The 26965-nt window shown below is 43.9% G+C and overlaps 1 protein-coding gene across 1 annotated transcript in view; it reads left to right on the forward strand.

Annotated features, from left to right (window-relative positions):
- The window catches only part of LOC121844745, a 41061-nt gene continuing 14096 nt past the window's right edge, over positions 1-26965 (forward strand). The window contains exons 1-14 of the mRNA XM_042315187.1: positions 1-249; positions 4925-5055; positions 9922-10015; positions 11597-11737; positions 12107-12204; positions 13622-13748; positions 14588-14770; positions 16625-16846; positions 18725-18865; positions 19860-20117; positions 21169-21320; positions 21700-21739; positions 25798-25907; positions 26697-26797. Coding sequence (XP_042171121.1) covers positions 99-249; positions 4925-5055; positions 9922-10015; positions 11597-11737; positions 12107-12204; positions 13622-13748; positions 14588-14770; positions 16625-16846; positions 18725-18865; positions 19860-20117; positions 21169-21320; positions 21700-21739; positions 25798-25907; positions 26697-26797 — 1949 coding nt within the window. The 5' untranslated portion in view covers positions 1-98. The remainder of the gene's footprint in view (positions 250-4924; positions 5056-9921; positions 10016-11596; positions 11738-12106; positions 12205-13621; positions 13749-14587; positions 14771-16624; positions 16847-18724; positions 18866-19859; positions 20118-21168; positions 21321-21699; positions 21740-25797; positions 25908-26696; positions 26798-26965) is intronic.

Consider the following 26965-nt stretch of genomic DNA (forward strand, 5'->3'; position numbering starts at 1 on the left):
TCTAGCAAAGGTCGAACCAGACCGTGAGACGCTGGTGCACCAGAGGCAAAGCACATTTGCTCCACACCTGCACATCTCCACCACTGTGAACAGAGAGCATGGAGGAAGACCTAAAGAAGAGGCCCACGTCCAGGGGTCTGAGTACCCTGGAGAAGAGCCTGATACTACTGTTTGTGGCTCTGACTGGCGCCTGCATCGGACTGGTGGTCATCTACTTCACTGACAAGAACAGCGTCTCCACTGATGAAGGTGAGTAGTGTACTACCTGTATGTTTAAATGGAGGGAAGGGAAAGGGGGATACCTAGTTAGTTGCACAACGAAATGCATTAAACCCGAAATGTGTCTTCCGCATTTAACCCAACTCTTCTGAATCAGAGAGGAGCGGGGGGCTGCCTTAATCGATATACACGTCATCGGTGCCCGGGGAGAAGTTGTTGTTGGAGGTTAACTGTCTTATACAAGGGCAGAAATGCAGATTTTTTCACCTTTTCGGCTCAGGGATTGGAACCAGCAACCTTTCGGTTACTGACCCAATTCTCTTAACTGCTAGGCTACCTGGTGGTGAGCTGCTATATACTTTAAACACATTCATGTAGGCCAGATGATTAGTACTACTGTATATACGGTAAACACTTAGGAGTTGGACTCTCCCTCTAAACTTCATCACTGTCAAGGAGGTGTGTGAGTACAAAACTTGAAACACTTCAATCAACTGAAGGTTTATAGCTCTTCTCACACCAGAAAGTTCAATGCCTCTCAGCAGGACTATGAAACAGTGATTTATGGACCCGTGTGATTTATGGACCATTATACATTTACCATAATACCAGGCTTAGCTAAGCGTCTGGGGAGTGGGTGGGTAATGGCTGTCGGTTGGTGGTGAGTTTGCTTACAAGAAGATGAAAAGTGTAATGCTCCGGGTGTCGTGGGTGCGGAGTCAAATGCAGGAGACAGAGAGTTCAATGCTGTGCGTCTTTTAATGGCACCAACGCACCACAGGGTGCTCACAAAAGTTACGTTCCCAAACACAGGGAATCAAAATGTACAATGGGAAAAACACGACCAGGCAAAAACACGTACCTCGACAACAGAGCCGAAGGTTACATAGAAATAATCCCGCACAACAACCAGGCGGGCCGGCTGTCTAATAAAGACAAACTAATTAAGCATACACAGGTGCTACCACTAAACATACAAGGAGGGGGAGGAAAAACAATCAGTGGCAGCTAATAGGCCGGTGACGACGACCGCCGAGCGCCACCCGCCCGGGAAGGGGAAAACACCCTCGGTCGGACTCGTGACAAAAAGTGATGTTTTGTTGTCTATTTTGATTTAAATTTCCATCACTGTACATTGTGCTCTTAATGTATCTCTGTCTCTGACAGATGTTTTATTATTTAGGATTAAATTAAGCCACACTTTCATATCAGCAATAAGTATAGTATAGAAGAATGATCTAAGTCATTGTACACCGCAATAACAAACCAACAGCATTCATTGCTACAGTAATAATGGCATTGAATACTTCTGGCATTGAATGTGCCTCCATTCTGGGTACAGGGCGAGACAGAGAGTTATATTCTAAGGGGGTTCTGTGTCTTTGTGGTACCTTTGTGATGTGAGTCACAGTGACGTCCCCTGCCACTGGCCTCACAGTGTGGCAGACAGACAGTCCGAGCTGAGACCCAGCTGTGGAGGAACAGAACGACAACAAAAGGCAAAGGTTCCCTCTAACGTAGACAAACCTCCTGTGAACCTTTAGGGATATCTGAAAGTCTAATTGGTCCCCTTGGACATTGGCATCTCATTGGTCTCACCACTGGATACTGATGCACTGACGCGGTTCCAAGCACTGTTATGGATTGCTGGATGTATTTTTCATATAGTGTCACTCTGTCACCATAGAAAGCATGACAAATACGTCCTCAATTTGTCACGTCTGCATTATTTTTCATGAGTCATTCTATTTCATCTATAGTTAGAAAACAGCTCATCAATTCATCTGAGTTAAAATGTGAAATAACATGCGTGTTGTTTTGGCTTCTGACAAGGTGTCAATGATGATCTATTTATCATATAATAGAGTCCAACTATCTGCAATATATCTTGGTGCCTTTTTACAGTTCTGTGCTGGTTCCCAAAAAATACAGCCTCCCCCACCCCCTAAAAATGCATTTAAATCATATAAAAATCTATGATGTTATTAACACTGTCCCACGCTACCTTGGCTCGGTTAGCCAAATCAGTCATATCGTACCTAAGAATAATGGCTGTCATCCATTTCTATGAGTGAGACTGTCTTAGGAGACACGGCTGACTCCAGAGACAGCACTCACACAGTACACTGGTCTAGTATAATGCAAATACTCTCACTCTCTCACTCTCTCTCTCTCTCTCTCTCTCTCTCTCTCTCTCTCTCTCCCTTTTATATCCTTTCTCCTTTATTCGTCCTTTAAATCCCTTATTCAATAAACCTTGCCCAGGAATAATGTCTGCACTTTGAAGTGATGGTCATATTGAAAGGCCAAAACCTGTCTAGCTTCTGTCTACATTATACAGAGCATTCGGGAAAAGTATTCAGACCCCTTGACCTTTTTCCACATTTTGTTACCTTACAGCCTTATTCTAAAATTTATTAAAAAACATTTATCATCAATCTAAACACAATACCCCATAATGACAAAGCAAAAACAGGTTTTTAGAAGTGTTTGCAAATTTGTTAAAAAAAAATATGCAACTGAAAATATCACATTTACATAAGTATTCAGACCCTTCCTCAGTACTTTGTTGAAGCACTTTTGGCAGCGTTTACGACCTTGAGTCTTATTGGGTATGATGCTACAAGCTTAGCATACCTGTATTTGGGGAGTTTCTCCCATTCTTCTTTGCAAGCTCTGTTAGCTTGGATGGGGAGTGTCGCTGCACAGCTATTTTAAGGTCTCTCCATTTTAGAACAGGTTTTAGATCAGGTTCAAGTCCGGGCTCTGGCAGGGCCACTCAAGGACATTCAGAGACATGTCCTGAAACCACTCCTGTGTTGTCTTGGCTGTATACTTAGGTCGTTATACAGGTCATTGTCCTGTTGGAAGGTGAATCTTCACTCCAGTCTGAGGTCCTGAGCGCTCTGGAGCAGGTTTTCATCAAGGATCTATCTCTTTGCACTTTGCTCCGTTCATCCTTCCCTCAATCCTAACTAGTCTCCCAGTCCCTGCCGCTAAAAAACTTCCCCACAGCATGATGCTGCCACCACCATGCTTCACCGTAAGGATGGTGCCAGGTTTCTTCCAGACATGGTGCTTGGCATTCAGGCCAAAGAGTTCAATCTTGGTTTCATCAGACCAGAGAATCTTGTTTCTCATGGTCTGAGACTCTTTAGGTGACTTTTGGCAAACTCCAAGCGGGCTGTCATGTGCCTTTTACTGAGGAGTGGCTGCCTTCTGGCCACTCCACCATGAAAGCCTGATTGGCGGAGTGCTGCAGAGATGGTTGCCCTTCTGGAAGGTTCTCTCATCTCCACAGAGGAACTCTGGAGCTCTGTCAGAGTGGCCGTCGGCTTCTCGGTCACCTCCCTGACCAAGGCCCTTCTCCGGGCGGCCAGATCTAGGAAGAGTCTTGGTGGTTCCAAACTGCTTCAACAAAGGTGCCTTTACAAAGTGCTGAATCCTTATGTGAATGTCAATGTTTTTTTAATCTAAAAACCTGTTTTTGCTTTGTCATTATGGGGAATTGTGTGTAGATTGATTACGAAAAATAACAATTTTATAAATTTTTAAATAAGGCTGTAACATAATAAAATGTGGAAAAAGTTGAGGGGTCTGAATACTTTCCGAATGCACCGTATATACATCACTAGTCAACATACGGATAGATATATGTGTGTACAAAACATTAGGAACACCTGCTCTTTCCATGACATAGACTGACCAGGTGAATCCAGGTGAAAGCTATGATCCCTTATTAAGCTATGATCCATCATTGTCACTTGTTAAATCCACTTCAATCAGTGTAGATGAAGAGAAACATTTTTATGCCTTGTGACATTTGAGACATGAATTTTGTATGTGTGCCATTCAGAGGGTGAATGGGCAAGACAAAATATTTAAGTGCCTTTGAACAGGGTATGGTAGTAGGTGCCAGGCGCACTGGTTTGGTGTGTCAAGAACTGCAACGCTGCTGGGATTTTCACGCTCAACAGTTTCCCGTGTGTATCAAGAATGGCCCACCACCCAAAGGACATCCAGCCAACATCCAGTCAACATGGACCAGCATCCCTGTGGAATGATTTTGACACCTTGTAGAGTCCATGCCCCGAAGAATTGAGGCTGTTCGGAGGACAAAAGAAGGGGTACAACTCAATATTAGCAAGGTGTTCTTAATATTTTATACACTCAGTGTATATGTGTGCAAATTATATTTTAAAAACTTGTACTGTATTGGTTGTATAGGGTAGTTGCTGACCATGTTGTCATTGGCCATACCATTGTATGAGGGTATGTTATTGCTGTATGTTAATGCTTTAATTACCAATTACCAATTGCTTTTGTTTAATGGGACTGGTGAAGCAATCTTTAATTCGAATGCTCTTATTAACGTAAGTAGTGCCACTATATCATCAAACAGTCTGTCCCAGCAGGATGTTCCATAATGACATTGTGTTACTCTTCCATGTTATACACAACAGCCCAATAACAAGGGTTCTAATCAAAACAAATTATTCTGCCAACATTACCCAAAGCTGACACATCAACTGAATGTTCATGTAATCAATTGTGTGTGTGTGTGTGTGTGTGTGTGTGTGTGTGTGTGTGTGTGTGTGTGTGTGTGTGTGTGTGTGTGTGTGTGTGTGTGTGTGTGTGTGTGTGTGTGTGTGTGTGTGTGTGTGTGTGTGTGTGTGCGTGCGCGTGCGTTTGTGTGTGGGACAAGAGGTCAATTCAGGATGCGGGGGTCCTCAGGCACTCAAGGGCCCGTTGGGGGAGTTCACCAGCATGAATCACCCCAGTAGCTACGATAACGGCATGAGCTGCAGCTGGCACATCACTGTGGACCCAGGCATGGTAAGTACCACAATGCAACATTCAAAACACAAAGATTTTTATACAGTAACCTCTTTTCCTTTTACTGTGCTCTTTCCTTCAAACAAACACACTGAACAAAAATATAAATGCAATATTCAACCATTTCTACGATTTTACTGAGTTACAGTTCATATAAGGATCTCAGTCAATTAAATTCATTAGGCCCTAATCTATGGATTCCACACTTTAAAAAAGGTTGGGGTGTGGATCAGAAAACCAGTCAGTATCTGGTGTGACCACCATTTGCCTCATGCAGCGCGACACATCTCCTTCACATTGAGTTGATCAGTCTGTTGATTGTGGTCTGTGGAATGTTGTCCCACTCCTCTTCAATGACTGTGCGAAGTTGCTGGATATTGGCGGGAACTGGAACATGCTGTCGTACACGTTGATCCAGAGCATTCCAAACATGCTCAATGGGTGACATGTCTGGTGAGTATGCAGGTCATGGAAGAACTGGGACATTTTCAGCTTCCAGGAATTGTGTACAGATTTTCCAGGAATTGTGTACAGATGTAGCTATGCATTATCATGCTGAAACGTGAGGTAATGTCGGCAGATGAATGGCATGATATTGGGCTTTAGGATCTCATCACGGTATCTGTGTGCATTCAAATTTCCATTGATAAAATTAAATTGTGTTCGTTGTCTGAAGCTCATGCCTGCCCATACCATAACTCCACCACCACCATGCTCATCCACACAACGCTATATATGTTGTCTTCCATCTGCCCGGTACAGTTGAAACCCTCGTCTGTTTAGAGCACACTACTCCAGCGTGCCAGTGGCCATTGAAGGTGAGCATTTGCCCACTGAAGTTGGGTACGACACCAAACTGCAGTAAGGTCAAGACCCTGGTGAGGATGACGAACACTCAGATGAGCTTCCCTGAGACGCTATCTGACAGTTATTGCAGAAATGATTTGGTTGTGCAAACCCACAGTTCCATCAGCTGTCCGGGTGGCTGGTCTAAGATGATCCCGCAGGTGAAGAATCCGGATGTGAAGGTTTATTTTATTGATTTATTTCACCTTTATTTAACCAGGTAGGCTAGTTGAGAACAAGTTCTCATTTGCAACTGCGACCTGGCCAAGATAAAGCAAAGCAGTTCGACACATACAACAAGCAGAGTTACACATGGAGTAAAACAAACATACAATCAATAATACAGGAAAATATATATACAGCATGTAAATAGGCCATGGTGGCAGAGTAATTACAATATAGCAATTAAACACTGGAATGGTAGGATGTGCAGAGGATGAATGTGCAAGTTGAGATACTGGGGTGCAAAGGAGCAAGATAAATAAATAAATACAGTATGGGGATGAGGTAGATTGGATGGGCTATTTACAGATAAGCTATGTACAGGTGCAGTGATCTGTGAGCTGCTCTGACAGCTGGTGCTTAAAGCTAGTGAGGGAGGTAAGAGTCTCAGCTTCAGAGATTTGTGCAATTCGTTCCACTCATTGGCAGCAGAGAACTGGAAGGAGTTGCAGCCAAAGGAAGAATTGGCTTTGGGGGTGACCAGTGAGATATACCTGCTGGAGTGCGTGCTACGGGTGGGTGCTGCCATGGTGACCAGTGAGCTGAGATAAGGCGGGGCTTTACCTAGCAGAGACTCATAGATGACCTGGAGCCAGTGGGTTTGGCGACGAGTATGAAGCGAGGGCCAGCCAACGAGTGCATACAGGTCACAGTGGTGGGTAGTATATGGGGCTTTGGTGACAAAATGGATGGCACTGTGATAGACTGCATCCAATTTGTTGAGTAGAGTGTTGGAGGCTATTTTGTAAATGACATTGCCGAAGTCGAGGATCGGTAGGATGGTCAGTTTTACGAGGGTATGTTTGGCAGCATGAGTGAAGGATGATTTGTTGCGAAATAGGAAGCCGATTCTAGATTTAATTTTGGATTGGAGATGTTTAATGTGAGTCTGAAAGGAGAGTTTACAGTCTAACCAGACACCTAGGTAATTGTAGTTGTCCACATATTCTAAGTTAGAACCGTCCAGAGTAGTGATTTAGCACGCATTTAGTTTTACTTGCGTTTAAGGGCAGTTGAAGGCCACGGAAGGAGAGTTGTATGGCATTGAAGCTCATCTGGAGGTTCGTTAACACAGTGTCTAACGAAGGACCAGAGGTATACAGAATGGTGTCGTCTGCATAGAGGTTTATCAAAGGATCATCAGCAGCGAGAGCGACATCATTGATGTATACAGAGAAGAGAGTCGGCCCGAGAATTGAACCCTGTGGCACCCCCATAGAGACTGCCAGAGGTCCGGACAACAGGCCCTCCGATTTGACATACTGAACTCTATCGGAGAAGTAGGTGGTGAACCAAGCGAGGCAATCATTTGAGAAACCAAGGCTGTTGAGTCTGCCAATAAGAATGTTGTGATTGACAGAGTCGAAAGCCTTGGCCAGGTCGATGAATACGGCTGCACAGTAATGTCTCTTATCGATGGCGGTTATGATATCGTTTAGGACCTTGAGCGTGGCTGAGGTGCACCCATGACCAGCTCTGAAACCAGATTGCATAGAGGAGAAGGTACGGTGAGATTCGAAATGGTCGGTGATCTGTTTGTTAACTTGGCTTTCAAAGACCTCAGAAAGGCAGGGTAGAATAGATATAGGTCTGTAGCAGTTTGGGTAAAGAGTGTCTCCCCCTTTGAAGAGGGGGATGACCGCGGCAGATTTCTAATCTATGGGAATCTCAGACGATACAAAAGACAGGTTGAACAGGCTAGTGATAGGGGTTGCAACAATTTTGGCAGATCATTTTAGAAAGAGAGGGTCCAGATTGTCTAGCCCGGCTGATTTGTAGAGGTACGTGGTTACATGTGGTCTGCAGTTGTGAGTCAGGTTGGATGTACTGCCAAATTTTCTAAAGCAGAGAAATGAACATTACATTCTCTGGCAACAGCTCTGGTGAACATTCCTGCAGTCAGCATGCCAATTGCATTGTGTTGTGTGACAAAACTGCACATTTTAGAGTGGCTTTTTCTTGTCCCCAGCACAAGGTGCACCTGTGTAATGATCATGCTGATTAATCAACTTCTTTATATTCCACACTGATCAGGTGGATGGATTGTCTTGGCAAATAAGAAATGTTCAGTAACAGGGATGTAAACAAATTTGTTCACCAAATTTGAGAGAAATAAGCTTTTTGTGAGTATGGAACATTTCTGGGATCTTTTATTTCAGCTCATGAAACATGGGTCCAACAATTAACATGTTTTTGTTCAGTATACATGTCAAAACTCAACTAAGTCTCATAGGCTCTGTTCAAATGTCATTGACTAGCCTCCCTCCCTCCCTCCCTCCCTTCCTTTCTTAATTGAAGTAGTCACTGGTTGGATCATTGACTACCTCATGGAAGAGAGAAGGGAAGAATGGATGCATTTTTAAGAATTCTAAACTTTCAAGAGATAATCTAAAAAAGCCTCATGTCATTTCCATGACGACCACTGATCTGACAGGAGCTGATGGGTGGAAGTAACACGCCAGACACCTTTCCATGCCCTGTCCTTTCACCCATCAGTGCACATACAGAGCAGAAGAGAACACAAAGACAGGCGGCCATTTTGGAAATTGGAAAATGGGAACCCAGTCATATTGTAAGGAACAGGGTCTCTTGTCCTTAAAGGAGATTCTGTGTCTGCCTGATAAATATTCATCAAAGGGATCCCCTTATCTTTTATTAATGCACAGCGGCTAGAGAGAATGTTTGGCAGGTGCAGAAACCATTAAGATAACGACTAAAAACATCAAATTAACCACATCACTGACTTTGAAAAATATTGCACTTTAAAAACCAACTCTAAACCAGAATGCTTGGTTGACTTATATAGAACAAAACCTGCAGCGGAAGAATGCTTTAAAAGACGCCTGAGATCACCGTCACCAACAGAACAGATCATCATTTCAATGATCTTTCATTGGAATAGTGCTTTTGATATGAGTCTCTGAGCTGGAAGGATGTCAGGCGTAGCCATAAGTCTGCATCTCAAATGGAACCCTATTCCTTATGTAGTGCACTACTTTTGACCAGAGCCCATAGTTCTAAATAGGGAATAGTGTGTCATTTAGGAAGCAACCATAGACAGACACCAGGGTATAACAGTACGGTAGGTAGGCAAGGCGAACAGAACAGAAAGCCCTTAGATCAGATGTAAACACAGCTCCACACCGTGACAGATGGCTGCTCTGCCGTCTCTTTCATTCTCTCAAGCTACGACATCCGGAGAAGGAGAAGAGACAGGAAAACAAAAAACATTTTCACTTTGCCAAGCAAGCCAGACTGAGACTGCCTCTCTCTCCCCCTTTCTTTCTTTCTTTCTTTCTTTCTTTCTTTCTTTCTTTCTTTCTTTCTTTCTTTCTTTCTTTCTTTCTTTCTTTCTTTCTTTCTTTCTGTCTCTCTCTCTCTCCTCTCCCTCTCCCTTCCTCCTCTCTCTCTGTCTCTGTCTGTCTCTCTCCCCCTTTCCCTCTCTCCTCCCCCTCTCTCTCCTCTATCTATCTCTCCCTCTCTCTTTCTCTCTCTCTGTCATCTCGATTTGAATCTCTCTCCTCTCTCTCTCTTTCTCTCTCTCTTTCTCTCGCTCTCTCTCTCTCTTTCTCTTTCTCTCTCTCTGTTCCTCTCTTCTTCCGGTCGTCTCAATTTTAATCTCTCTCTCCTGTCTCTCTCTCTCTCTCTCTCTCTCTCGCTCACTCGCACACACACGCATATGCACACACACCCACACACACACAGTCAAGCCTCCTACTAAGTAGCAGTATGTCTACTGCTCTAGTCTCTAAGACAGTGAATAATAAAAACCTGCCTGTTTGTTTTCCTCTACTCCAGGTAATCCATTTGTGGTTTGAACACTTCTCCCTGGAGGCAACAGACCTGTGCACAGCAGACTACTTTACAATACAGGACAACTTGGGAGTCATCGGTAAGACACTGGAGACACTGGAGCCAGACTAATTAAGTGGATTAAGGCCAATACATCCAGGCAAAGGGTTTGGTAGGCCAACATTTATTACTGAAACCTGAGGGGGAGATATATGGGAAGGTTTGTGTGTTGGAGTGGGGGGTAGTGTGTCCTCAAATACCTCGCTATACAGATCAGATATTGATCCACACAGGGTTTTGAGAGGTGGGGTACAGGTGTAGGGTAGGGGATCCATCATTGGCATGTCTTAAGGTATGGTGGGGCACAAAGGAATTTAATTCAAAGGAATGTAATTCCATTTCTGTCCTTTGAGCCTGTTGAAAACAAGTATCAGTATCTCCAGCAAATCGTACATTCATATTCAGTTGTTTGATCTATCCTCAGATCTTTTCTCCTTGACTTCATACAACTCAAACCACCAGGTTCTCCCCACTATCACTAGCTTTACCCATTTTATTACAAGCTCATTTACTTGAGCAAACATATTACATTTAAATATTTAATTTACTCCCCATATCATATTCTATTACGCCTGTAGGTGATGGTGTGTGCTCTTCAGACTGTTCTGACAGGATGGGAGAATTAGACACCCAGCCAGAGGCTCTCTCTCTCTCTCTCTCTCTCTCTCTCTCTCTCTCTCTCTCTCTCTCTCTCTCTCTCTCTCTCTCTCTCTCTCCAACTGTCCATTCTCACCTCTTAGCTGACACGCTGAGATGTCTGGCACAGCAAAGGGAAGCTATGTGAAGTGTGAGGTGGAACTATTAAGGTGACTGTGCAAAAGCGTTGATGTTTAAACCTTGTGGTTAGGACTCGCTTTTTTTCCTGTACTTTTCTATACTTTCTGTACTTGTATAATTAGAGATTGGTGGATGTAAATGTGAGGCCACGCCATCATTCTCAGCTGTGTTACACTTTCCACCGTGCCACACATTAACACATAGCCAAACCTCTGCTTTCACAAATGGATGCAGACACACACACACGCACATACACACATAACTAACCCTGCAGCATTGTTGCAACACCACCTCTGGCTCTTCACTTCCTCTGCCCCTTGGCTGCAGCACGACACACCTCACACACTCACACACTCACGCTCTCTCTCTCTCTTTCCCTCTCACACACACAGTGTCCCCTATTCCCCAGACCCTCAACACACAGCCTCACAGGACCATCCACACTCCACGGCTATAAAGGGATTGAGCTTTGATGTCAAACCCAAATTGGAGCGTCCACGGCGGACACAGCCTATAAGCCTGGTTGGCCTGCCTCTTCACTACTCCACTTTAAGTTACAGCCCCTAACAAGATTACAGACTTTCAGAGGGAGGTCAACTCTGCGCTGCGGAATGTCACATTGATGTTTGACATTACTCGACTGTTTCAGTAACATAGCAACAAAAATGCATTCATGCATTTATTGGAATGTATTGAAAATATCAATGTTATATAGATATACTGGACTGTACATGTAGGTCTAGACGTATGGCCAGTAGCTATTGATTTGACATTAAAGGTTCTATATGTACAGTAATCCACATATCGTTTTCTTCCTTCTCTTCTGTTCTGTTTGGCTCTGCAGGGAGGTTGTGTGGGCGCTCCAAACCCGGGCCGATAGTGTCATTAGGAAACTCTATGTTGTTGTTCTTTGACACCAATGACAGAAATACAGACAAGGGATTCAAAGCAAAGTACCAAGCTGTGACACCAGAGAGTACTTTAGGTACAATAACACCATTATCAATCGACAGTGATCATAGTTATGAACATTCATATCTTTTCAGGGGGGAAAGAGAGAGACAGAGAGAGAGACAGAGAGAGAGAGTGAGAGAGAGAGAGAGAGTGAGAGAGAGAGAGAGAGAGAGAGAGAGAGAGTGGGAGAGAGAGAGAGAGAGAGAGAGGGAGAGAGAGAGTGGGAGAGAGAGAGAGAGAGAGGGAGAGAGTGAGAGAGAGAGAGAGAGAGAGAGAGAGCGAGAGAGAGAGAGAAACACACAGGCAGAGAGACACAGAGAAAGCGATGGATGGATGGTGGGTATCCTTGAGGTATCTGTTCAGCTGAAGTCCTCACCATCTCCACACTCCCTGATTCCAGAAATAGCCGGGGCTGGTGGCGCTCTCCAAGGTGACCGCGGGGAACTACTGACCCCTGGGTTCCCAGCACAGAACTATGAGAACGTGGCTCTCTACCAGGTACACACACACACACACACACACACACTAGCAGCCTACACAAGGACATGCCATCCAGGTACCACACACAATCTGCCATACACACGGCAGCACATTTCTACCAAGTATTATCCACAACACGTTGTTTATATGGCCCCAGTCTTTCTGTGAGGTACTTTACAATCAATAGCGCCTTTCTCTCTGTCTGAGGAAGTGAATAATAATAACATGGTCCGTCATGTCGTGTGCTGTATGGAGCTAAGCTACATCAATAACAATCAATGGGGAACTGGACTCCTATATTTTGGGGTGTTTACAAATGAGGTGCCCCTTTAGTAAATCCATGGTCACTAGGCACCATCTGAACACAGGGGGATGTTGACCATGCTTGATGTTCTGGATAGTGGATCGAGATTGGGGAGCAACTCGCGTCGTGTTTGGCTCGGAGCACGGCTGAGCGCTTTGACGTCAGCTTTTGCTTGGTTTGGATCATTAGATCATTGGGCTTGCGTCACAAATTGCACCCTATAGCCCTTTATAGTGCACTACAGGTCCCATAGGGCTCTGGTTAAAAGTAGTGCACTATGTAGGGGAAAGGTTGCCAATTGGGACTCATGCTTGGTCCTGTTGTTTGGCTGTGTATTATCTGGCTTGCTCATGTTGCTTTCTGTCTCCTTCTTGGCTTGGATGTTGAGGCGGATGGGCTCCTGTCCAAACCGTCACAGCCCAGGAGATATTGGATGATTTTTATTCATGACTCGTGTCAATATGCAGCGCATGCAGCCGTCTGCAACCTGGGCACCCTCCAGGCAGAAAGAGAGAGAAAGAGATGGATGGGAACATTGAGGAGAAATTATGCATAAAGCAATGTAGATAGAAATTAAATGTAGAGAAAGGACACCCTTGCCCGTTTCCTGCTGACGAGTGACTGTGTCTATTCTAGAGATGTCACTTCTATCAGTAATGTTTTTCTTAAGGTTGTGCCTTACTTAGAAAGCCCCTGCCTTGGAATATGAATACGTTCAATTGTGTGCCAAAAACCCCGCCCCCACCAGAATCTACTAGAAGGAATATCAGACTCATGTGGGTGCATGTGGTTATATAATGGATTTATCTTGACATTGATTGAATCGTTGATCTTTGATCATTGATTTCATCTTTGTAATTGATTGAATGTTTGATGAAGTAATGGAAATATAATGGATGTTTGTGTTCAAATTAATATAATGGATGTTTGTGTTCAAATGTTTGTGTATGAAATGAAATGAATGCTCGTGGTCAAACAAAATGGATATCTCTGTGTATAAAATGGATGTTTGTGGTCAAACGAAACGGATTTGTTTGTGTTTGAAATGGATGTTTGTGGTAAAAACTAAATGGATATGTTTGTGTACGAAATGTGTGGTGAAATGAAATAGTATGTGCATGTGGTCCACAGTGGAGAATCACTGTACCAGAGGGAGAGAAGATCAGACTGACGTTCTCCTCCTTCGACCTGGTCCCTGAGGCCTGTAGAGATTACGTAGATGTCTACGATGGCCACAAAAACGGCTCCGCCATGTTGGGTAAGACATCACTCTGTGTTATGCTAACTCTGGTATACAGCAGTTGGGATGCTATAGATACGTATAGTACAGACATACTTAGGCCTACACACCTGTTGCACAATACGTGTAGGCCAACACTCAAAATGTACTTATTCACTAGTCTCATAATATGTCAAAATACCCTAATTATACCCTACCCTCATAATATGGGTACACTCAAATATTCATTTTCTAAAATAGGCTACTTTGGTTCATGGATTTTCAATTATGAGAACAGAGAGACTGTTACAACGAGTGCAACCTCCTCAGTCCTCCAAACCCACAATCAATATATTCTTAAGTCTCACAATTTGAGCAACTTTACTAATGAACTAGTTTTAGGAGGTATTGTATGTTAATCGACATGCAACAGGAGCACTTGGCAGTTGAAGCAGGCTGTGGGGGGTGAAATCAACTATGCACACAGCAACACTCAAATTCACTTCAGGCTGCATGAATAAGATATGACGTCCATTAAAGGTTTTGGGTAGGAAGATGGAAAAATAGAGAGGTTCCCAAATTAGACTGGCATGTAAATGTAATCTCTACAAACAGAAATTATGAAAAATAGCTGTATTTATAGTTATTATTGAGCTTACTATGTATGCGGAGACCTATATAATACTTGTGTGAATTAATCAAATAATAATTGGTGTCACTGTTTGGTCAATTCAAGTGGTGCATAAGGCCTGCCCAGGTTTTACATCAGTGTACCTCAAATTGGAGTTTGGGTTATTATAACTAACTGTGTAGTTTGATTAGTGGCCTAATCGAACTCTTCAGGGGTTTCTGAACAGTGAAATGTTGTTTTCTCACAGGTCGATTCTGTGGTAGTAAGAATCCAGGCCGCGTGGATTCCAGTGGCAACACGATGGTGGTGCGTTTCAAAAGCGATGCCACTCTCACCTCCAAGGGTTTCAGTGCCACATTCACCAAGACCGGCCTCATCCCGGCCACGGTCAAACCTACCACCATGATGCCCACAACACTAGCTATAACAGGTGAGTACACTATGGGGAAAACCATAGAATAACATAGAATTCTATGTCTATGAGTGTACCCAGAGACAATATATCAGTTCTATATCTCTGAGTGTACCCAGAGACAATATATCAGTTCTATATCTCTGAGTGTACCCATAGATAATATATCAGTTCTATATCTCTGAGTGTACCATAGATAATATATCAGTTCTATATCTCTGAGTGTACCCATAGATAATATATCAGTTCTATATCTCTGAGTGTACCCATAGATAATATATCAGTTCTATATCTCTGAGTGTACCCATAGACAATATATCAGTTCTATATCTATGAGTGTACCCATAGATAATATATCAGTTCTATATCTATGAGTGTATATATATACAATATATCAGTTCTATATCTATGAGTGTACCATAGACAATATATCAGTTCTATATCTATGAGTGTACCCATAGATAATATATCAGTTCTATATCTCTGAGTGTACCATAGACAATATATCAGTTCTATATCTATGAGTGTATATATAGACAATATATCAGTTCAATATCTATGAGTGTATATATAGACAATATATCAGTTCTATATCTATGAGTGTACCCATAGACAATATATCTAGATAATATATCAGTTCTATATCTATGAGTGTACCCATAGATAATATATCAGCTCTATATCTATGAGTGTAGCCATAGATAATATATCAGTTCTATATCTATGAGTGGACCAGTCAGATTGCAATATCGCGTTCAGAGGTTATATGCCCCTTCTAGGAATTAGCCTGTATTTCTAATTGTGATTTTCATATAGACCGAGTACTTGGTATGCCACAGTTACAGCCGTATTGACTTTCTGCAGGTAGCCCTCCTTCCTCCTCCTCTTGACTCCAGTTGAAATATGTGAGCTCTCTCCGTGGTATAATTGATTGGAATTCAGTGGCTTGCAGCAGCAACTATACTATCGATGTTGTTAAACCTTCCTCACCAGAAACATTTTTGTCAAAACTCGCCTCTTTTTCTAGTTTTTCATTCATTTAAATGATATAGAAGGATTGATTTCCTCAGCGAGATAAATTGCTAAACTATGTCCACATTACACACAGCAGGCATACATAGCAAGCATAACTTTGCCTCTAGCAACTTCCATACTCTAACTGTGCATCCCAAATGACAACCTATTCCCTATATAGTGCACTACTTTTGACCAGAGCCCTATCAAAAGTAGTGCACTACTGCATATAGTGAATAGGGTGCCATTTGGGACGCAGTTGGACAGATGTAAATTGTTGGCTATGTTGTGAAGATCGGTATAAACCAGCTGATTGATGAGCAGTGTTTGTTGGTAAATAATCACCAGTGTGATATGCTGGCATCATGGTTATCGCTGCCTTTCTCCTAACATAGACACAATGATAAGAGACTGACAGGCAGCTTAAAGGACAATTCCACCCCCAAACTATCTTTTGGTATTTGTTTCATTGGTCTATTGTTGACATAGTGCCAAAATGTTTTGCTTGTCAGCTATCAAGTTTTCAAGATATGTAACTTTCAAAGTAAAATCATTCCATCATATATGATGCAAAACGCAGCATCATACGGGGATGATTTCTGTATTTTGAAAGTTACATATCTTGAAAACTTGATTGCTGACAAGCAAAACATTTTGGGACTATGTCAACAATGGACTAATCAAACAAATACCAAAAATATATTTTTGGGTGGAGTTGTCCTTTAAATAAGAATGAATGCAGCCAAAACAATAGGGTGGGTGTGTCGTTTTTGTGTGTGTGCGTGCTCGAGGGAGTCTCCCATAGCCCTAAGCTTTGTCCATTCATCACTAACCCAAGCTTCATGTTCTCTGCTACAGACTCAGGCTGCGGTGGTGTCGGAACTCTGTTTGGCCGTAAAGGGGAGATCCATTCTATGGGATTCCCAGATGCGTATCCCGGGAATCTTCACTGCTCCTGGAACATCACAGCTCCGGAAGGCTTCCTGGTCAAACTGCATGTCACAGACATGTCCGTCACGGGAGAGGCGGGCCAGTGTGGCGAAGACAAGCTTGTAGTTTCTGACAGCCTCCAGGCGCTTGGTAAGTTACAGCCTGTCCACCCAACCTGGATCCCCTGTTAATGTGTTATTATGGAGATCCAAAATGGCTCCAAATGGTGTCATAGAGGACAGACACTGTTAGTTGTTTGTTGTTGTTGTTTGGTAAACTCAAATGGACCGTCCAAATTGCTCGTCGGTCTCTATGAAAGCCCCAAAATGGCACCCGGTGTAATCTCTGACAGCCATTAGTCCATTGATAAGACAAGCCACCCACAATACCCACCTACAGTAGCCAAATGCCAAAATGGCTACCAGCTCCTAGTTTCTTGTTAATAAGATGTGCCTGCCCATCCACACTATGCCAAACCCCCAAATGGCGGCAGTGGGGGCCAGGCGATAACCTATGGACCCACTCCCCCTCGTATTTCCCAAACAAGCTGTTTGTCAACTGACACACACACACACACACACACACACACACACACACACACACACACACACACACACACACACACACACACACACACACACACACACACAACAAACAAACAAATCAAGTAGCAAGATACAGCAGATAAGCATATGCTGAGCAGAATGTGCCCCGTTGCTTGAAATGAAAAGGGGGGGGGGACTTTGACTCCTGGACAGAGCGCCAAGCACCAAGCTAGGCTAGTATGCTGAGTGTGCCAGTGCCTGTCTCCTGTCCTCAGGGCAGTAAAGCTGTTGATTAGGATCTCTCCCCAGAGAAGGGGTGAGGCTAGGGAACTGTAAATGTGACCTCCTTGTTATTCACATCAGAAAGCTGGAGTCTGATAGTTTTATCTCTAGCACAACACTCTGTAGCAGAGGTAGAGTGGAGACAATTACACCTGTGGTGTGTGTGTGTGTGTGTGTGTGTGTGTGTTGAGAGAAGTTGAGAGAAAATGGGGGACAGAAAGAAAGGAAACAGCTTTGTTTCTTTGTTAAAGAAGACATATCCCCTGGAAGACGCTGAAGTCGTAAACTCAGCATTTTAGAACCTAACACCATCCAAAGAACACTATTTAGTGCTCCCTACACCCTATTCAGTGTGTTATTCAAGCTGATGTCAAAACATTTAGGATGACAGACATTTTACTCTCCTTCCGTGTGCGTGTGTGTGTGTGCGTGTGTGTGTGCGTGTCTGTGTGTGTGTGTGTGTGTGTGTGTGTGTGTGTGTGTGTGTGTGTGTGTGTGTGTGTGCATGTGTGTGTGTGTGTGTGTGTGTGTGTGTGTGGTGTGTGTGTGTGAGCAACGGTCAGTTCCTTCCTCACCAGAGATCTCTGTCGGAGCTCTAACTGTCAGAACAGGCGCGACCCCCAGGGGGAGCAGGGCTCAGCAGGAGGGCATGGTTGGCCCCTGACTGCACACATTAAACCTAACAAGTACAGGAGCAAAACACCAGGCTGCCACACAGACAAAGGGCAATAGAAATACAGACTCCTCCATTGTACGCACTTCAGTTGGTGCTGTGTCATTTCAAAACTCTGATCTCCTTCATTTAAAAAATCTATAGTTACTGAGGTAGCGTAGGGAGTAGTAAATGTTGAAAGCGGAGGAGTATGTTTTCTGAGATGTTGTACCCTTAGACCTTTAGGTGACGTGAAACCATTTGATTGATGTGTCTTATTTTTCAAGGTTATATTTAGGTTATATTTACATTATAACTAACATGTTCTTTATCGATGAGAAGACCGAAAGAAATCTGTCTGTTCTCTGTAATGTCTATTGAATGTCTAATGATTCCATATCTTTGCTAGACCAACATTGGTATGCATGGAAATTAACATTTGTGTATTTGAAATTCTGGTTACTACTCTTATGTTTCTATATTAGTAATAGGTCCCTCTCCCTCTCCTCCAATCCAATACTCCTAATTTCCGTTCCTTCTCCATCCCAGGCACACACTGTGGCTACGTCCTTCCCCCTGTGGTGGTCAGTGCCAATAACAAGATGTCCCTGAGCTTCCTGTCCGACTCACGTCTCTCTGACCGAGGCTTCTCCGCCAAGTGGGAGGCCGTGTATCCTGAGGACATTGCCGGTAATAATTCCAGCTTTCTCCGCTTACACACACACACACACACACACATTCACATTCATGTGCGCATGCACGTGCAAACGTGCACACATGTGAATCTGTACGCACACACACAAACACAGACACACACACACACCTGAGGCACCTTATATCGCTGAGGCAGCTCCACTACTAATAATGACCGGCCATAAAGTGAACTTTAGATTCCCAAGGCGTATTTATGACAGGAGCAACGTCATAGAACGAGACGTATGAGTGGTAAGTACTGAGAAAGCACAGGTCAGGGTACACTGGTCAAACGAGGGAAAATGCTTTGATCATGATTATAATTGATCTATCAGAGGGCTTGACATTTCAGTTGGGAAAGGGGTGAGGAGGTCTGAAGGAGGAGTTGTTTTTTGTTAAGTCATTCATTCTGATGTGGTAGCTTTAATGTTTTCAACTGCTGTTTTACCTTACCGTTTTCTGGCATTATACTACAGTTTTTTTTGAGTAGTTCAGACATTTCAGTTTATGGATGTCAACACCCAAGGTTTTGGGCGTCAACACCCACATTTAAAGAGATATCAATATGTATGTAAAGTGGATGTATTAAACGTTTGTCTCTGTTACAAACTCCACGGACCCGCTCCATCTGAGTAAACACACATACACTCCATCTTTAAATAAACAGGGAGAGCCAGATACCAGGGCTGAACGACCAGCTACATTAGGGTGTATTGCAGAGGCTTGCACTGGCTGTTTATCACTGTGACACACTGTGCTTACTGCTGAGTAAATTCTACTCTGCTCTCTGGCTAATGTTGAGGAGGCTGCAGCTCATCTACTCTAATCTGTTTATATCCCGTCTGCCCACTATCATCATTCAGACACACACCCACACAAGGACGCATGCATGCACTTACACACACATACACACTGACCCATGAATGGGCAAACGCACACACACACATGCATACAGTATGTACACACACTAACCCCCACCTTCATTCCACAGCGATCCAGGGATGCGGAGGGGCCTCCCATGAGTTAAAAGGGGTTATTAAGTCTCAGAACTGGCCTATGAACTACAAGGCGGCCAGCGAGTGCATGTGGAGTGTGGAGGTGCCCAAAGGGAAGACCATAACTCTGACGTTCACTCACTTCGACGTGGAAGCCAAGGACATTTTCACTTCCAAATGCTTGGATAACATGGTGGCGTACGACATCTATAATGACGGAGCTGAGAGTACAAAACACAGTGAGTACAAATATGGTGATTTTAAACATTTGATTGAATAGTGCTGCAGCTAGTGTACCATCAGCACATTGTTACCCAATTTTATGAAAGGTTATTTATAAATAAAATGATAGGTTACAGAGTAGTAGTAGTAGTAGCAGCACTAGTAGTAGTAGTAGTGGTAGTAGTAGTAGTAGCAGCACTAGTAGCAGTAGTAGTAGAAGCAGAAGTAGTAGTAGTAGCACTAATAGTAGTAGTAGTAGTGGTAGCTGTAGTAGTAGCAGTAGTAGTAGAAGCAGTAGTAGTAGTAGTACAGATGTAGAATCTTAATTTGAGCCAGATTGCTATAGCAGGAAAATATTCCTGCAGCAACAGGAAATTAGAATAATTATGTGGATTATAATGAATGTATTTTTTGTAGGGGTTGATGTATTTTCCGTATGGGAAAATGAAGTCTGAAATTTCAAAGTGGAAATAACAAACTTCAGAAGCCTTTTTAAACCTCCAAATACGGCTTAAATAAAGTTTTCCTGGAAAAGGCAGATCAAATTAAGATCCTACATCTGTAGCAGTAGTAGTTGTAGCAGCAGTGGCAGCAGTAGTAGTAGCAGCACTAGTAGCACTAGTAGCAGCAGTAGTAGCAGCAGTAGTAGTAGCAGTAGTAGTAGTAGCAGCACTAGTAACACCAGTAGAAGCAGCACTAGTAGCACTAGTAGCAGCACTAGTAGCAGCAGTAGTAGTAGCAGTAGTAGTAATAGTAGTAGTAGCAGTAGTAGTAGTAGTAGCAGCACTAGTAGCAGTAGTATTAGCAGTAGTAGTAGTAGTAGCAGCACTAGTAGTAGTAGCAGTAGTAGCAGCACTAGTAGTAGCAGTAGTAGTAGTAGCTGTAGTAGTAGTAGCAGTAGTAGTAGTACTATTAGTAGTAGTAGAAGTAGCAGTAGTAGCAGCGGCATTAGTAGTAGCAGTAGTAGTAGTAGTTGTAGTAGTAGTACTATTAGTAGTAGTAGTAGTAGTACTATTAGTAGTAGTAGTAGTAGAAGTAGCAGTAGTAGTATAAGCATCTGGTGTTGTTGTTTTTACTTACCAGGTCCATGGTGTGGTGACCAACTCCCAGCCACCATCACGACTAAGGGCAACAAGTTGGTGATGCGTTTCCATACTGACTTCTTCGTGGAGGCTAAAGGTTTCAGAGCCTACTGGGACAACATCACAGACACCACCCAGCCTGTTCCCACTGAGGCCCCTATACAGCCTAACCCCTGGGACCCCTGGGACAACATCACTGCCCAAGGGACAACATCAGGTACCTAACCCTTACCCAGCCTGTTCCCACTGAGGCCCCTATACAGCCCAAACCTTGGGACAACATCACTGTAGGTAGGTACCTAACCCTTACCCAGCCTGTTCCCACCTGAGGCCCCTATACAGCCTAAGCCCCTGGGACAACATCACTGTAGGTAGGTACCTAACCCTTACCCAGCCTGTTCCCACTGAGGCCCCTATACAGCCCAACAACCCTGGGACAACATCACTGTACCCAGCCTGTACTGAGGTACAGCCCAAACCTAACAGCCCTGGGACAACATACCTAACCCTTACCCAGCCTGTTCCCACTGAGGCCCCTATACAGCCTAACCCCTGGGACAACATCACTGTAGGTAGGTACCTAACCCTTACCCAGCCTGTTCCCACTGAGGCCCCTATACAGCCTAACCCCTGGGACAACATCACTGTAGGTAGGTACCTAACCCTTACCCAGCCTGTTCCCACTGAGGCCCCTATACAGCCCAAACCTTAGGACAACATCACTGTAGGTAGGTACCTAACCCTTACCCAGCCTGTTCCCACTGAGGCCCCTATACAGCCCAAACCTTAGGACAACATCACTGTAAGTATGTACAGTGCCTTCGGAAAGTATTCAGATCCCTTTACGTTTTCAGCATGTTGCTACGTTTACAGCCCTATTCTAAAATTGATTGATTAAATGTATTTTAAAAAATCCTCACCAATCTACATACAATACCCCATAATAACAAAGTGAAAACAGGTTTTGAGAATTTTTGCAAATGTATAAAATATAGAAATAAACCCTTTGCTATGAGACAAGAAATTGAGCTCAGGTGCATCATGTTTCCATTGATCATCCTTGAGATGTTTCTACAACTTGATTTGGAGTTCACCTGTGGTAAAATCAATTGATTGGACATGATTTGGAAAGGCACACACCTGTCTATATTCCACAGAACTAAGCCATGAGGTCAAAGGAATTGTCTGTAGAGCGCCGATACAGGTTTGTGTCGAGGCTCAGCTCTGGGGAAGGGTACTAAAACATTTCTGCAGTTTTGAAGTTCCCTAAGAACACAGTGGCCTCATCATTCTTAAATGGATGAAGTTTGGAACCAAATCAAATCAAATCAAATTTATTCATATAGCCCTTCGTACATCAGCTGATATCTCAAAGTGCTGTACAGAAACCCAGCCTAAAACCCCAAACAGCAAGCAATGCAGGTGTAGAAGCACGGTGGCTAGGAAAAACTCTCTAGAAAGGCCAAAACCTAGGAAGAAACCTAGAGAGAAACCAGGCTATGAGGGGTGGCCAGTCCTCTTCTGGCTGTGCCGGGTGGAGATTATAACAGAACATGTTCAAATGTTCATAAATGACCAGCATGGTCAAATAATAGGTCTGGGACAGGTAGCACGTCCGGTGAACAGGTCAGGATTCCATAGCCGCAGGCAGAACAGTTGAAACTGGAGCAGCAGCACGGCCAGGTGGACTGGGGACAGCAAGGAGTCATCTTCCCAGGTAGTCCTGAGGCATGGTCCTAGGGCTCAGGTCCTCCGAGAGAGAGAAAGAAAGAGAGAAAGAGAGAATTAGAGAGAGCATACTTAAATTCATACAGGACACCGGATAAGACAGGAGAAGTACTCCAGATATAACAAACTGACCCTAGCCCCCCGACACAAACTACTGCAGCATAAATACTGGCTGAGACAGGAGGGGTCAGGAGACACTGTGGCCCCATCTGATGATACCCCCAGACCGGGCCAAACAGGAAGGATATAACCCCACCCACTTTGCCAAAGCACAGCCCCCACACCACTAGAGGGATATCTTCAACCACCAACTTTCCATCCTGAGACAAGTTCGAGTATAGCCCACAAAGATCTCCGCCACGGCATAACCCAGGGGGGGGGTGCCAACCCAGACAGGAAGATCACATCAGTGACTCAACCCACTCAAGTGACGCACCCCTCCTAGGGACAGCACAAAAGAGTACCAGTAAGCCAGTGACTCAGCCCCTGTAATAGGGTTAGAGGCAGAGAATCCCAGTGGAAAGAGGGGAACCGGCCAGGCAGAGACAGCAAGGGCGGTTCGTTGCTCCAGAGCCTTTCCGTTCACCTTCACACTCCTGGGACAGACTACACTCAATCATATGACACACTGAAGAGATGAGTCTTCAGTAAAGACTTAAAGGTTGAGACTGAGTCTGTGTCTCTCACATGGGTAGGCAGACCATTCCATAAAAATGGAGGTCTATAGGAGAAAGCTCTGCCTCCAGCTGTTTGCTTAGAAATTCTAGAGACAATTAGGAGGCCTGCGTCTTGTAAGCGTAGAGTATGTGTAGGTATGTACGGCAGGACCAAATCAGAGAGATAGGTAGGAGCAAGACCATGTGTAATGCTTTGTAGGTTAGCAGTAAAACCTTGAAATCAGCCCTTGCCTTGACAGGAAGCCAGTGTAGGGAGGCTAGCACTGGAGTAATATGATCAAATTTTGGGGTTCTAGTCAGGATTCTAGCAGACGTATTTAGCACTAACGGAAGTTTATTTAGTGCTTTATCCGGGTAGCCGGAAAGTAGAGCATTGCAGGAGTCTAACCTAGAAGTAACAAAATCATGGATTAATTTTTCTGCATCATTTTTGGACAGAAGGTTTCTGATTTTTGCAATGTTACGTAGATGGAAAAAAGCTGTCCTTGAAACAGTTTAGATATGTTCGTCAAAAGAGAGATCAGGGAGGGATGACGAGGTCCTTCACAGTTTTATTTGAGACGACTGTACAACCATTAAGATTAATTGTCAGATTCAACAGAAGATCTCTTTGTTTCTTGGGACCTAGAACAAGCATCTCTGTTTTGTCCGAGTTTAAAAGTAGAACGTTTGCAGCCATCCACTTCCTTATGTCTGAAACACAAGCTTCTAGCGGATGACACAGCTGTGTGTCATTCACATAGCAGTGAAAGTTAACATTAGGTTTTCGAATGACATCCCTAAGAGGTAAAATATATAGTGAAAACAATAGTGGTCCTAAAACGGAACCTTGAGGAACACCGAAATTTAGAGTTGATTTGTCAGAGGCCAAACCATTCACAGAGACAAACTGATATCTTTCCGACAGATAAGATCTAAACCAGGCCAGAACTTGTCCGTGTAGACCAATTTGGGTTTCCAATCTCTCCAAAAGAATGTGGTGATTGATGGTATCAAAAGCAGCACTAAGGAGCACGAGGACAGATGCAGAGCCTCGGTCTGATGCCATTAAATGTACTAAAACACTTGAGTGTCTCTCTTGATCCTCGGTCCTGGCAGAGTTGTGCAGACTCAGGACAACTGAGCTTTGAAGGAATAGGCAGATTTAAAGAGGAGTCCGTAATTTGCTTTCTAATAATCATGATCTTTTCCTCAAAGAAGTTCATGAACTAATTGGGGAATGCTTTTTTAAAAGTATCAGTATCATGCTGTGGGGATGTACTGTTTTTAGCGGAAGCAGGGACTTTTGGAAGAGACTAGTCAGGATTGAGGGAAAGATGAATGGATACAGAGAGATCTTTCATGGTGGAGTGACTCCTCAGAAAACCATGTTTGCCAAAAGTCACCAAGAGCAGACCTGAGAAACAAGATTCTCTGGGACTCAGACTGGGGTGAACGCATCATCACCCTCCAACAGGACTTGATGAAAAACAAGACAGGACCTCAGAAGACCATAAGACCATGTAACGCCCCCAAAAGCCCTTCAGGTGGCCAGTCTGTAGAGTACAGTAGAATCCTGGCTTTATTTCAGCTGATCTGTCTGTGATCACAGTAGAATCCTGTGTTTTTTTCTGCTGATCCATTTGGTTCAATTCTCCGTGCCCAGATGTGTAGTGCCCAGATGTGTAGTGCCCAGATGTGTAGTGCCCAGATGTGTAGTGCCCAGATGTGTAGTGCCCAGATGTGTAGTAAAACTAGATTATTTGATGGAGCTGTAAACACCGTGGTACATTCCAAATGGCACCATATTCTCTATAGTGCATTGCTTTTGACCAGAGCCCAGTAGGGTTCCAGTCAAAATTAGTATACTATTATCTGTATAGGGAATAGGGTGCCATTTTAGGATGCAGACAGTGTAGTATGAAGTGCCCGTAGTGCAGCAGTTGCCCTCTGGTTGTCTCTTACCCTTTGCCCCATTCTTTATCCTTTGATGGGCCCCAGGTGGCCGGGCCCCTGCCAAGCCAATTGCTGAAATCGAGTTTTACAGATGGACTGTGCATCGTGCTGCCTCGGGTGGGGGGGGGTGGGGGTTCTGGTCGGACACAGCCGAGAGGAGAGGAAAGGAATAGGAGAGGAGAGGGGAGGAGATGACTGTGGGAAAAATTCTTACTGCTATCAAAACAATAACCCTATAGTCTTATCGCTGATGTCAGATAAGATAACAACTGTTCTGTCCTTTACTCTAGCATGGCCAACCACATGTGGCAAACCCACCATTCCCCCCACCATCCACACCCGCATAGTCAATGGAGAGCCAGCCAACCCTCACTCCTGGCCCTGGCAGGTGTCCATGCAGGTGAGACACTGTCTGTCTAAACTCTATTTAGGGTCATTTAGATCCATCAAACACTGTTATTCTAGAATCAAATCCAAAATGGCTGCCTGGTTGCCAACATGTCTTAGGCATATACCCAGAACCAAGTCACGTGATTATGCATCAGGGAACATCACAAATGTGTCAACTTTTTCACAACAACAAGTGAATTAATTTACTCAACATTTCATCTCTCAAGGGCAATATCACCAATAGGTTTTGAATGAGATTCTCTGTTATCATGATGTAGCTACACTAGTCACAGGGACAAGACTTCTTTCAGTTGGGACATGTTTGTTAATTGACATCATCATTACATGGGTCGGATTACACACACACCCTGAGACTGCACACGCGCACACACACACACACACACATACACACACACACACACACTGCTAATAAAACTTAATGAGAAGGGTCCCTTCAACTCAACCCCATCATTATTTAAAACAACTTTGATTATATCAGAGGCATCGTCGTACCATATGCTTGTTTGTGCGTGTGTGTGGTTGTGTGTTTGCGTACTGTCTGACCCACAGATTTGGCCTTTAGAAGACAAATAGGCACGACTGGCTCACAATTGAAGGAATAGTTTAAACAAATTACATATTGGTTTCCTTGCCCTGTGAGCAGTCTAGGGACACGGCCCATAGCATGGATTGCTATCTTACCTTGTCCATAGACTGCTTACAGGCTAAGGAAACCAACATGTCATTGAATAATTTGGGTGATCTATCACTTTAAAAGCTGATGTTTTATTTTACCCAGGTTTGGCCTAGCAGTCAGGAGACGCCCAAGTTCTTCCACACCTGCGGAGGAACTCTCATCCATAAGAACTGGGTCATGTCAGCAGCCCATTGCTTCATACGGTGAATGAACTACAGGTTCAGTCCCAAATGGCGCCCTGTTTAGGGCACTACTTTTGACCAGGACCTATAGGGAATAGGGTGCCATTTGAGACGCATAGGCCCTGGTCAAAAGTAGTGAAATATATAGGGAAAAGGGTGCCATTTGGGACGTAGACACAGAGGCAGAAT

This window comes from Oncorhynchus tshawytscha, unplaced genomic scaffold (genome assembly GCF_018296145.1).
Source record: "Oncorhynchus tshawytscha isolate Ot180627B unplaced genomic scaffold, Otsh_v2.0 Un_contig_19528_pilon_pilon, whole genome shotgun sequence".
NCBI classification, from domain to species: Eukaryota; Metazoa; Chordata; class Actinopteri; order Salmoniformes; family Salmonidae; genus Oncorhynchus; species Oncorhynchus tshawytscha.